This window comes from Propithecus coquereli, unplaced genomic scaffold, assembly GCF_000956105.1.
Source record: "Propithecus coquereli isolate 6110/MARCELLA unplaced genomic scaffold, Pcoq_1.0 Scaffold372, whole genome shotgun sequence".
Taxonomy (NCBI): Eukaryota; Metazoa; Chordata; class Mammalia; order Primates; family Indriidae; genus Propithecus; species Propithecus coquereli.
The window spans coordinates 1,046,177-1,059,657 of NW_012149419.1; the positions used below are offsets into that span (position 1 = coordinate 1,046,177).

General features: G+C 34.1%; 1 protein-coding gene across 1 annotated transcript in view; it reads left to right on the forward strand.

Moving 5' to 3' along the window:
• The window catches only part of SCAPER (S-phase cyclin A-associated protein in the ER), a 329,861-nt gene that overhangs the window by 195,241 nt on the left and 121,139 nt on the right, over window positions 1-13,481 (forward strand). The window contains exons 18-20 of the mRNA XM_012651860.1: window positions 8,362-8,443; window positions 9,909-10,061; window positions 10,623-10,730. Of these exons, the coding sequence (XP_012507314.1) occupies window positions 8,362-8,443; window positions 9,909-10,061; window positions 10,623-10,730 (343 nt within the window). The remainder of the gene's footprint in view (window positions 1-8,361; window positions 8,444-9,908; window positions 10,062-10,622; window positions 10,731-13,481) is intronic.

Here is a 13,481-nt window from a genome sequence, read left to right on the forward strand (position 1 = left end):
AGAATTAATGCAATCCCTATCAAAATTCCACCAGCATTCTTTACAGATTTAGAAAAAAGAATTCTACACTTTGTCTGGAACCAGAAAAGACCTTATATAGCCAAAGCAATCTTAAGCAAAAAGAAAAAATTGGGAGGCACCAGTCTGCTAGACTTCATTCAATCTTTACTACAAGGCTATAGTAACCGAAACAGTATTTTATTTTTTTGATGCTATTGTAAATGGAATTCTTTTCTTGATTCTTTTTCAGTTAGATCATTATTTGTATATGCAAATGTTGCTGAGTTTTATATGTTGATTTTGTCTCCTGCAACTTTACTGAATTTGTTTATTCTAATAGTTTTTTTCTCTTTTTTTCTTTTTAATTTTTATGGGTACATAATAATTGGATATCTTTATAGGCTACATGTGATGTTTTGATACAGGCACATAATGTGATTTAATCAAATCAGAGTAATTGGCGTATCTATCACCCCAGGCATTTGTTGTTTCTTTGTGTTAGGAACATTCCATTCTACTCTTTCAGTTATTTTAAAGTATACCGTAACTTACTATAGATTATAGCCACTTTGTTGTGCTATCAAATATTGTTCATTCTATGTAACTATCTATCTACATTTTTACACCCATTAACCACCCCCAGTTTTTCCTCTGCTCCCCTTGCCAGCATCTGGTAACCATCATTCTATTCTCTGTCTCCATGAGATCAATTTTTTTTTAATATTTAGTTCCCACATATGAGTGAGAACATATGAGATTTGTCTTTCTGTGCTTGGCTTATTTCTTTCACTTAACTTAATGTTCTCCAGTTCTATCTACATTGTTGCAAATGGCAGGACTTCATTCTTGTTTGTGGCTATGTAATAATCCATCATGTGTATATACCACAATTTCTTCCATTCATCCATTGGTGGACACTTAAGTTGATTCCAAATCTTGGCTATTGTGAATAGTGCTGCAATAAGCATGGGAATGGAGGTAACTTTTTCATATACTGATTTCCCCTCCTTTGGATATATAACCAGCAGTGGGATTGCTGGGATATATGGTAGCTCTATTAGGTAGTTCTAGGAACCTCCGTACTGTTCTCCATAGAGGTTGCACTAATTTACATTCCCATGAACAATATGTGAGTGTTCTCCTTTGTCCCCATCCTTGCCAGCATTCATTATTGCCTTTTTAATAAAAGCCATTTTAACTAGGGTAAGATGATAGCTCATTGTAGTTTTGATTTGCATTTCTCTGATGACCAATGATGTTGAGCATTTTTTCATATATCCATTGGCCATTTGTATGTCTTCTTTTGTAAAATGTCTATTCAGATCCTTTGCCAATTTTTAAAATCAGCTTATTTGATTTTTTCTTACTGAGTTGTTGGAGCTCCTTATATATTCTAGTTATTAATCCCTTGTCAGATGGGTAATTTTAATTTTTCTCCCATTATGTGAGATGTCTCTTCCTTTTGTTGAGTGTTTCCTTTGCTGTGAAGAAACTTTGTAGCTTGATGAGATTCTATTTGTCCAATTTTGCTTTGATTGCTTGTGCTTTAAGGGTATTACTCAAGAAATCATTGCTCAGATCAATGTCCTGAAGCATTTCGTCAATGTTTTCTTTTAGTGGTTTCATAATTTCAGGTCTTAGATTTAAGTCTTTAATCCATTTTGGTTTGATTTTTGTGTATGGCGAGAGATAAAGGTCAAGTTTCATTTCAGGTATGATTGGTATTAGTTCTTCTTAGAATGCTTGGTAGAATTCAGCAGTGAAGCCATTGAGTCCTGGACCTTTCCTTGATGGGAGACTTTTTATTACTGCTTCTGCCTCATTACTTGTTACTGGTTTATTCAGGTTTTGGATTTCTTCCTAGTTCAGTCTTGGTAGGTTGTACTAGTTTGCAGTCCCAGTTTGTATGTGTCTAAGAATTTATACATTTCTTCTAGTTTTTGTCTTGAAATCTATTTTATGTAGAAGCATAGCTACTCCTGTTCTTTTATGGTTTTCATTTGCAAGGAATATCTTTTTCCATCCCTTTATTTTCAGTCTGTTTGTGTCTTTATAGGTGAAGTGAGTTTCCTAAAGACAACATATAATTGGCTCTTGTTTTTTTAATGCATTCAGCCACTCTGTATCTTTTGATCGAATGGTTTAGTCGATTCACATTCAGTGTTGTTATTCATAGGCAGGGATTTTCGCCTGCCATGTTATTTGATTTCTGGTTGTTTTGTGGTCCTCTCTTCCTTCCTCCCTTCCTTCTTGTCCTTCGATAAAAGTAATTTTCTATGGTAGCATGTTTTAATATCTTGCTTTTTATTTTTTGTGTATCTGTTGTAAGTTTTTTGATTTGAGGTTACCATGAGGCTTGCAAACAACATTTTATTAGGTCATTAAATATGAAATGTCCGATTTTGAATCAAAACTGTAGTTTATTGTATCTCAAACAAGAAGCAGTACAATTAATCAAAGTATGTGCCTAAACTATCGACACAGTTTTGCCATCTTAACGATAGCTTGTTTATGCCATCAGCGAAGAAGCCTGGAGTGTGAGTGGTAATGAAATCGTGAAAGGTGTTTTCCACAGCTTGTTGAGAAGTGAATATTTTTCCTTGCAAGAAGTGTTCCAAAACCTAGGAGAAGTGGTAGTCAGTTGGTGCAAAGTGGACTGGTGGTGAAAATGGTATACGACAGAGAGGTTCCACGTCCAGCTTCTGTAGTTTCAGCAGTGTTGTTTGTGCAACATGTGGTCGAGCACTGTCTTGTAAGAGAGTTAGCCTGTCTCTGTTGAACAGTCTTTTTTCTTTTTTTTTGAGACAGAGTCTCACTCTGTTGCCCTGGCTAGAGTGAGTGCCGTGGCATCAGCCTAGCTCACAGCAACCTCAAACTTCTGGGCTCAAGCAATCCTTCTGCCTCAGCCTCCCAAGTCGCTGGGACCACAGGCATGCGCCACCATCCCCGGCTAATTTTTTCTGTATATTTTTAGTTATCCAGATCATTTCTTTCTATTTTTTAGTAGAGACGGGGTCTCACTCTTGCTCAGGCTGGTGTCGAACTCCTGAGCTCAAACAATCTGCCCGCCTCGGCCTCCCAGAGTGCTAGCATTACAGGTGTGAGCCACTGCGCCCGGCCTGTTGACCAGTCTTGGCTGCTTAATCACAAGCAGCCTCATCATTTCGTCCAGTTGGTTACAGTAGACATTTGCTGTAGTCGATTGACCAGATTTCATAAAGCTGTGGTGGATAATATCAGTGCTGGACCACCAAACAGACACCATTAGCTTTTTTTGATTAATACTTGGTTTTGGACTGTGTTTTGGCACTTCATATTTATCTAACCATTGTGCTGAATGCTCGTGATTGTCAAAAAGAATCCATTTTTCATCGCACGTAACAATACGGTGTAGAAACGGTTTACCTTTCTGTCGTGACAGTGAAGATAGGCAAGCTTCAAGATGATTTCTCTTGGGATGCTCATTTAATTCATGTGATACCTGTTTATCCAGCTTCTTTACCTTGCCAATTTGTTTTAAATGGTCCAGTATTGTTGGAATAGTAATGTCAAACCTTGCTGCTAATTCATGCATAGGTTGTGATGGATTCGCTTCTACTCCAGCCTTTAGCTCATCATTATTCACCTTGGTCTCAGGTTACCAATGTGGCTCATTTTCAAGATTCAGATCACCAGAATGAAACTTATCAGACCATTTATGTACTGTGTGTTCATGCTAGCCACAACCCTCCTAAACACTTCGCTGATATTTTGAGCCGTCTGTGCTGCATTTTCAAGCATATGATTTTTAGCCTATGGCTTATCTTTTCTTTTTAAAATAATTTCTTTGAAGAACAAAAGTTTAAAATTTTGAAGTTCAGTGTATCAAATTTTTATTTTCTGTGTAATGCTTTTTATGTCATATTGAAGAAATCTTTGTCTAACCCCAAATCACAAAGAGTTTCTCCTATGTTTTCTTCAAGAAATATATTAGTTTGAGCACTTACATTTAGGTCTGTGATTCCTTTTAACTTTCGTACATTGTATGAGACAAAGATGTAAATTTATTTGTTTACATATAGATAGCCAATTATCACAGCACTATTTGCTGAAAAGTCTGTCTTTTTGCCTTTGAATTTCTTTGCTAGCTGTTAAAGATCAATTGACCATAGAAACTAGACTCTGTTCTTTATATTGATATCTATATGTCTGTTCTTGTGTCAATACCACACTGTTTTAATTACTGTAGCTCTATAGCATATTTTGAATTCAGCATAAGTTCTCCAACTTTGTTGATCTTTTTCAAAATTGGGTTTCCATATACATTTTAGGGTCAGCTTGCCAGTTTCTGCAAGCAGGCCTGCAGGGATTTTGATAGGAATTGCACTGAATCTATAGATCAGTCTAGGGAGAATTGCCATCTTTATAATATTGGGTATTGTAATCCATGAATAAGATGTTTCTCTCTGTTTGTTTAGATCTCCTTTTATTTCTGACATTTTGTAGTTTTTTCACATACAGATCTTACACTTCTTTTCTTAAATTTATTCCTAGATATTTTTTTGAAGCTATTGTGAATGGAATTATTTTTTTTGTTTCATTTTTGGATTTTTCTTGCCAGTATATAGAAATACAGTAGATTTTTTTATATATTTCATTTTACAATCTTGTTTTTAATGACTTTGTTAAACTTGCTTACTTAGTAAGATGCTCCTTGACTTAAGATGGGTTTATATCCCAATATTCTCATTGTAAAGTCAAAAAATCGTAAGTTGAATGATCTAAGCCAGGAACCATCTATATTAGTTTTCGTAGGGTTTTTTGGGAGGTAAGGGGGTCCTTAGTATCTTTTACATAAAGGCTCATGGCATCTGTGAATTAAATTTAATTCTTACTTTCTAATGTGGATACCATTATTTTCTTTTTCTTACCCTATTGCACTGTCTAGATCCATATTCATCTTGTGGTTTTTTTTGTTGTTATTGTTCCAGCTGTAGGATCAGCCACTTTTTTAAGGAGTCCTGGTTCCTTTTATTGGGAAGGAGTTGTTGTTTTAACTGTTTCTGTTTCTCTGTTGAGATTCCCTGTTTGAGTCATCATCATCATATTTTTCTAATTATTTTGGCATACTTTCTTTTAATTCTCTAAACATATTTATAATGGCTGTTCAGCCATGTAGTAATCTTTGTGTGCTAAATTCAGTATATGGCTTCATTCAGAGATAGTTTCAATTGATTGCTTTTTTTCCTAAGCGTGGCCATACTTCTTTGTATGTCTCATAATTTTTTATTGACAAATGGACATTTTAGATTATATATTTTAGCAACTCTGCAGTTTTTCATTTAAAAAATGCTTCTAAATTTGTTGTTTGTCTTTGGTTGATTTTCAGAGTCTTGAATACTTGTTTTTAACAATTTTGTCCTGTTTTATATTTCCTTTTTTGGAAGAGGATTCACTGATGTCTCTTCTACTCCATAGCTAAAAGCCCTACTCCTGCTGTTTTCTTCAAATTAAAAACATTCTTATCAAAACAAAATTTGTGTAATTTACAAAGCCAAATAGTATGTTACTATTATAATAAAGAATAGCATTCCCTGGCCCCATATTTCTCTACCTTCCATTACTATTTTCGTGGGGCAAACTACTTTAGCTTCATTAAGCCAAAGACATCTGTCTTTAAGCTGTCTGATATTCACTTCCATATTTCTGAATAACATACATATATTGTTATTTCTTGAATTTTCAGTTCTATAAATTATCTGTTTCCTACAATGAAAGATGAGGTTTTATTAATAGTATTACCTCTCATATCCCTACTTTATATTCAAGTTCCCCTTCCGTCATCTTCGATTTGGTTAAATCATTATTCTGTAACTCTCTGTTACTTATACCTGAGCTGTTTAATACAATATAATCTGATTACATTTCCCTTTGTTGTTTAGCTTTCTGTTGTCTCTGAGTTAATAATTGCCTTGTGTTTTAATTTGATTGGTTTCCTATGCCACAGTCACTGAATCCTTCTCAATCACTCAAAAAGAACTGAAAATTTCTGAACATTTTAAAACATATTAGTTATTCTGTCAATTTAATTTTCTTCTTGGAGACATCCCTTTGAATTCTCCTTTCCTTTGGCTTCAGTCTGGGTTGATTATTCTTTAGATCTGTTGCAGAGTTGTTATCCTAGAACTTCTTTTCACCGCTGTTCTGTGTTGAAGTGTTTGTTATGGTTTTACATTTCTTTCTTTTTCTGAATAAATTCTTAGTTTGATAGAACATATTCTTGAGTAGCTTGCAGAGAAACCATTCATGGGAGCTAATTTTTTTTATTTTTTTTGAGATAGTGCAAATGATCTGAAAACGGTTTATTCTGCCTCCCATTTGATCAGGCTAGAATACTAGATTGAAAATCATTTCCCTCATAATTTTGAAGACAGTCTTCGTCTTCTAGCTCCTAGTGTTGCTATTACGAAGTCCATTTTCATACTTCCTGTTTCTTTATATATGACTTGTTTTTAATCCTCAGAAACCTCTATACCAGGTGATTTGGAATTTCGGTTTCAAGATGATGTATCTTTACGTTTGTGTTTATTGTGACAGTGGGCTCTTTCAGTCTGGAAACTCATGCCCCTTGGTTTCGAGAAGTATTTTTGATTTTTTAAATATTTGATTTCCTCCATCCCATTTTTTCCTTTTTTTTCTGAAATCCCTTATTAGCAGATCTTGCATTTCCTGAGTTTAAGCTTCTGATATTCTTATCCTTTCACCTCTGTTTTCCACTTTTATGAATTTTTATTCTACTTGCTAAAAGACTTTTTTGTTTTTATTTTTTATCTTTTTTAATGATTTTAAAAATTTTCTCTTTACGTATATTTATAAATGCTCCTTTCCGTGATTATTCCTTTCTAAAAATAGCATTCTGTTCTTGTTTCATGGGTACAACATATTCTCTTATTCACCTGAAGATGTTAATTATAGTTTCTTTTGCTTCTTATATTTTTTTCTTTTCTTTTTTTTTTGGTTGTTTTTGAGACAGGTCTCATTCTGTCACCCAGGCTGGTGTGCAGTAATGCTAACATAGCTCACTGCAACCTCACCTCCTGGGAGGTAATCCTCCCACCTCAGCCTCTGGAATAGCTGGGAATATAGGCATGTGCCACCATACCCAGCTAATTTTTTATTATTTTTTGTAGAGATGGAGTCTTGCTTTGTTGCCCAGGCTGGTCTAGAACTCTTGGCCTCAAGCCATCCTCCCGCCTTGGCCTCCCAAAGTGCTGGGATTACAGGCGTGAGCCATGAGCCATGGTGCCCAGCCTATTTTTCTCTTTTCTTTTGCATCACTTTCATGTGTTGGTTTTGGTCTCTGTCTTCACGTTAGAATTTTTTTTTTTAAATATCTGATGATCATTGGCTCTATATTCATTTTAAGAGTGAGGCACTCAGAAGCTCTTTGAGAGCTCTAACTTTGTTAGGAGGACTTTCTGCATAATGAGACTCACTCTCAGGTCATCTACAGGGAACTGGCCATTTATTTGGAGGATCCCCACCTCCGCCGAACTTTCTTTCTGTTGGCCTTTTTCTTGAACTCCTCCAAGAGAGGAATTTTCTTTGGGGGTCCTGGGGGAAGTGGTGTATAAACCTGGTCATTAATATCTCACCATTTCAGTATGTAGATTTTCACTTAAACTTCCTATTTTATGTATATTATCTCACCTCCGATTTGCCTTCTGTCTTGAATGCAGGGTTGGTCTGTTCAGCCCCCCTAGAGAGTAATTTCCCAGCCTTCTGCCACAGTGGGGAGGTGAGACTTGCTGGTCTTTAAAGGCTTTACCAATCTGCTTGTTTTCATCCCTAGCCTTTATCCCTTCTTTCATAAGTGAATAGTTTCTCCAGTTTCTGAGCTTTTATGGAATTCTGCTGGTAGAATTACCTTGTTTATTAGTTTCTCCCTGAAAGCTTAGATTTCAGCTTTCTCAGGATTGCTTTTCGGTTTCTGAAATACTGGTGTCCATCTTTTGTGATTATTTCTTCTCCTATTCTCTTTGTCTTTGTGAGTTTGTGCCTTTTCTATTCTTTTCTTTTAGTTTTAGTGGGTTTTTGTAGGGGAACAGAGATAAATGTATGTTTTAAACATGTCATATTTAAGTGACAATCTTGGTGCTAATATTTAAACCCATTTCATAGCTAATAATTTCTATTGCTTCCCAAACATTTAATGAGCAATATATTTGGAACTTAATAAATCTTCAGAAAATAATAATTTTTAAAATATTAATAACAGCCCTTTAGAATACATGGGCCTGTGCATTCTAATTGTAATTTTAAACCTCATAAGATATTTTACTTTAGGAAGTTGAGTTTATAATTTTTCCTGTCTTCTCACAGAGACAGGGAAGAACGATTGGCAGCACTCACAGCTGCTCAGCAAGAAGCCATGGAAGAGCTACAGAAAAAAATCCAGCTCAAGGTAGGGATATTATACAGTTTTAATTTGACATTTTAGGGTTTGCAATGGTGTGTGAGATTCACATTTTATCTATAGAACAAAAAATTGAATTAATCTGTATTCTAATCTTTGGACAACAAGGCTTATATGATTTGGCTTACGATCATTTCTAACTCAACATCTGGAAACCAAATTTACTTTGGTAAAGTAGAGAGAGCCATTGAGGAAAAAAAATTAAAGGAAGTTCAATGTTTCCTATTTTTACTAAGCAATTCATTAATGACTTAAAGTCATTACTGCTAGGGTTCTGATATTTACAGGTTTTAATCATTTAAAAGCAAACTAAAAGATATTTCTTATTTGTCTCACTTGATTTAAATGCTTATCAATTGCATAATTATAGCTTGGGAGATATGATAAACTCACTTTTTCTAGAAAATTTTTACTATTACGACATATAGGCAGTCCCTAGCAATATGAATATTTCACATTATATCACAGTTATTTACATGCTGGCTCCTCATAGGAATAGTGTAGCCTTAAGGTAGAGGACCATATTTTACTATTTGTACAGTCCTAAAAATGTGCCATTCATTTAAATTTAATGCATCAAAATATTAATAGAGCTTTATGGTAGGCAGTGGGATACAGAGATGGGTAAGACATGATTCCAGTTTTCAAGAAACTCATAATCTAGTGTGAGATTCAGATCCTAACCAGAGAATTTCCATATACATAGAGGTATACATTGAGTGCTATGTATGAAAGCACAGAAGAGGACACTTAGTCTAACATGAGGGTGTCAGAGGTCAGGGAAGTAATTTTTGAGAACAGTTCCTGAGCTGGATCTTGAAAGAAGAATGAGTTGGTTGGGTAGGAAAATGTGTAGGTAAGTGGGATGCCACTCCAGCACAAGGGTCTAAACTAGTTTTTTTTCTTTTCTGGGAAAGTCACTGGAGTTGTAGAAATGGAGTTGGGGTAGATATCATTAATAGAGGTCTGTGTCATGATGAACCTTGTCTGCTATGTTGGTAAATGTGGGCTTTACCTGTGGCTTAACATTTTGCACGATGTGTTCAAGGAAGTGCTTCTCGAAAGTGTGTTGTGGGCAAATAATTTGTAAAATGCTGCTTATTATAAGCTAGATTTGTTGAGTTGTAGAGCACAGTGACATACTAAAGACTGTATAAAGTTCTATGTTAAAAACCTGTTTGGCTTTAACTTACTATTTTCCAAATTTATTTGTTCCGTGGAACCTCTTCCACAAAACGCTTACTAACATCTCTTAGAGTACGCTTCAGGAAACATTACTTTGCATGTGGGAGATGTTAAAGGGCTTTATGTAAACCCTTGTCTTCAGTGTGCAAGTTAATATGGAAATAAGACGTTCCTCTATTATTTTAAAAGTTTTCATGGAAATATTTTCCAAGTTCTCAGTATAATTTGAATAATTTTTGAAATTCCTGCTCTTTGACTTCATCTACAGCATGATGAAAGCATTCGAAGACACATGGAACAGATTGAACAAAGAAAAGAAAAAGCTGCTGAGTTAAGCAGTGGACGACATGCAAATACTGATTATGCCCCTAAACTGACCCCTTATGAAAGAAAGAAGCAGTGTTCTCTCTGCAATGTCCTGGTAACTTGTCATTTTCAATATCTTGATGATATATTGTAATTTATTACTAAAGTTTATGAAACCATGGAAATTTATTCTGCTAGCCTTTTAAAACTCATGCTAAGGTGCCTGCTAAGTGCCATAGATTTCTTTTTGCCATGAATTATTTTGAATGAAAAGTAAGTAGTACAAATGATATTAGCATTTAGGAATAGTCGTACAAAGTGCTAAAGAATGCAGTTGCTACTAAAATGAATGTTTACCTGCTTAATGATAGCCTAAGTCAATATTTTTGGGTATTAGAACTAAAAAGGAAAGCAGCATTTTCAGTGCTGAGATTTGAACCTTCAAACTTGGGGAAATAATTTTCTTTTAGGCTGGCCGTGATGAATGGCATGCTTTCTTTTGACCATGTGTCTTCTAGAGGATTCTCAGCATTGTTTTCTAAGGAAAATACTTTAAAGACTAAATGTAAACACTAGAGTGATCTAAATTTGCATGTAGTATATTGGATTGAATGTGTAATATTTAAAATTAGATATAATGTTAGTTAATTACATTGCTTTGATTTTACGCTTTTAGATCTCTTCAGAGGTATATCTTTTTAGCCACATTAAAGGGAAAAAACACCAGCAAGCTGTGAGAGAAAATAGCAGCATCCAAGGGCGTGAACTTTCAGATGAAGAAGTGGTAAGCTTTACTTTTGTTCATTTACAGTTATTTATTGAGTACCTAGAATGTGCTCTTTTATTATAAAGAATTCTATTTTTATATATTATTTCTATGATTATTTAAGACTATATTTAGCACTTAATAACTACTACAATATAGTGTACAAATATTATTTTAGTATATATATTAATTTAAGAAATATAGAAAGAATTTAATGTTATTTATATAATTTCTGTACAATAAAAGGTTATGGAAAATTGATAATAATACAGGAAAAGAATTACTTACTCAGTGATGTACCGGATTTCTTGGTAAACAGTCAACAATATAAATTTTATATAATAGGATAATTTTGGATAAATAAACCATTTAGAAATTTTGGGAAATGCAAACTTACTCACCTATAATAATTGTTTACATGGAATTTAGATTTGTTTAAATATGTTTATAAGTTTTTTTGATGTAACTGTTATTGAGACTTGGATGACATAGCTAGATAATCTATGAATATTATAAATAAATCCTATTTATAATAGAAAATTTCTAAAGCTACTCAAGAAAGGGAAATTCATATTTGTCAGTCATCTCTTAAGATGCTCAGGCAAGATTATTATGGGTTCTTTGATGGCAGTACCTGTGTATAGGTGCATGTGTATGTGTAACTTTTTTTTTTTGAAGTATGCCATACATTAGTACACAAATCTCAGATATATAGCTAATAAATTTTTACATATGTATACATTGATATAAAACCACCCAGATCATGATGTAGATCATTTCTTATATCCTAAATGCTCCACTTATGCACCTTCCCATTTATGTCTCCAAAAGATAACTCCTCTCTGACTTTCACACCATCTCTTCATCTTGCCTGTTCTTGAACCTCCTATAAATGGTACCATACAGCATGTGTTCTGTTGTGTCTGATGTCTTTCATTCATGCTCAAGTCTGTGAGATTGAGTTTATGTGAAGCTGTAGTTAATTATTTTTCTTAGCTTTTCGTCAATGTCCTCCAGGCAAAGACTATCAGGAACACATCTATAGTTGAATAAAATTGTGTTTATTGACTTGTTAAAAGAAGAGAAAATACACACCATGGAGAATTGTGGAGATTTTCAATAAGAACATATTTGAAAGGACTTACAGAATTTGGTTTGTGCTCAGTGATTTGGGGGAAGGTTCCAGGCGATGAGGCTTTGCTCTGGATTGGATGCCATCAGGAAGCAGGTGTAATTCTGTGGTTGGTTTCTTAATAAATTTTATCTAGGCAGAAGGGATGAATATGCTGTTTTCACTGGGTTTCTGGATATGACCAATGCTTGAGGGGAAATTCTGCACCATTATTTGGGTTCACTTCTCTGTGATTTCTTCCTTTGAGGAATTTTGCCCCTAAAGTTCTAACCACTTTGACAATTCTCAACTTCAAATTCTGTTTCCTCAGCTCACTAAGACTGCCACTTTCAGCTTGCACTATCCTCCCATGCCAGAAATTGGCGTAAACTTATAAGGAAGAACCTAGAGTGAATGTGGAGCTCACTTCATGTACTTCCCTTCTTTTAGGGATCAATGGTCTTTCAAGTCTTGTCTGTGTTGGCTCTTCTTTAATCCCTTCATATGGTTACTTTGTGTATTTTGTGCAGCTTTTGGAGTTGGAAGATTAGTCCAGTACAAGTTCGTTCAATGTACCTGGAATTGAAAGTCTTCATTGTTTGATTTCTATACACCCATGTTTGATATAATACTTGACACATGTTAAGGTTTTAATAAATGCCCATTGAGTTGAGTTGAATTGAACTGAAAGGTTATACAGAATGGCTTAAAGGTATCGTTGGAGTTGGCCTCCAAATTTTTCCTTCGTAATATTAGGTACTTTTAATACAAACGAAATGGAACATGGAACTAATTATTTAGTTTACCTCAAATAATTTTTTGCCTTTTACTCAAATTGTATGAGTATTTTAAGAGAGAGGGATATAGAATTTTTTTTTACTTGAGTCTTTCTTGATGTACCCCCATATTCTACTTCAGTTTGCTGTTTAGAACTAGAGTCATGTGTAGGTATGCTCTACTTTGAAAAAAATCCTAAATTACCTCAATTAATTATAATGTAATAATTGCCATTATAAAGGAAATTCTTTGGTTTATAAAAATATTTGTAATTAAGTTCCCTTAATAAAAGAACTAAATATATTATTTACTTTACAAAAACGTTATTTGAAAATTTTCTGGAGTATGCTATTATGTAAACTGAAATATAAACTTTGTGTGTTTTTATTTCAATGAGAAATGGTGAAAAATAAATAATGTTGGATCCATGCACTTTGGAAGAAAACTATGCAACATTATCTAATTTTTGTAGCTATCATAGCAGTCTGATGTTTAGCCATTGTGGTTTGAGATATGATTGGTGTGTTCATTTTGTGTACTGTTTCCGTTTGAATGAGTTAAATTTTCTTAAAGTTCTTACTTAATTCATGTAGTTATTCTTGGTTATTGCCCCTTCTTCCTGAAAACAAGTGTGCCATATAGCATATGAATTATGTGATATAGAAAGGCAATTTTCTGTTACTCACATGGAAGTTTCATTTTTAATCAGTGAAGTTATGTATGGTAAACATACTTGTTTTACTTAAAGTTATTACTTGTCAACTGTGATGTCTTTATATTATGTACACCTTGTCTGTGACCCTTCTTCTTTGACATATAAGATTTTATTTATATCACCTCTGACCTAATAAAATTGTACCTTTGACCTTATGAACTTCACA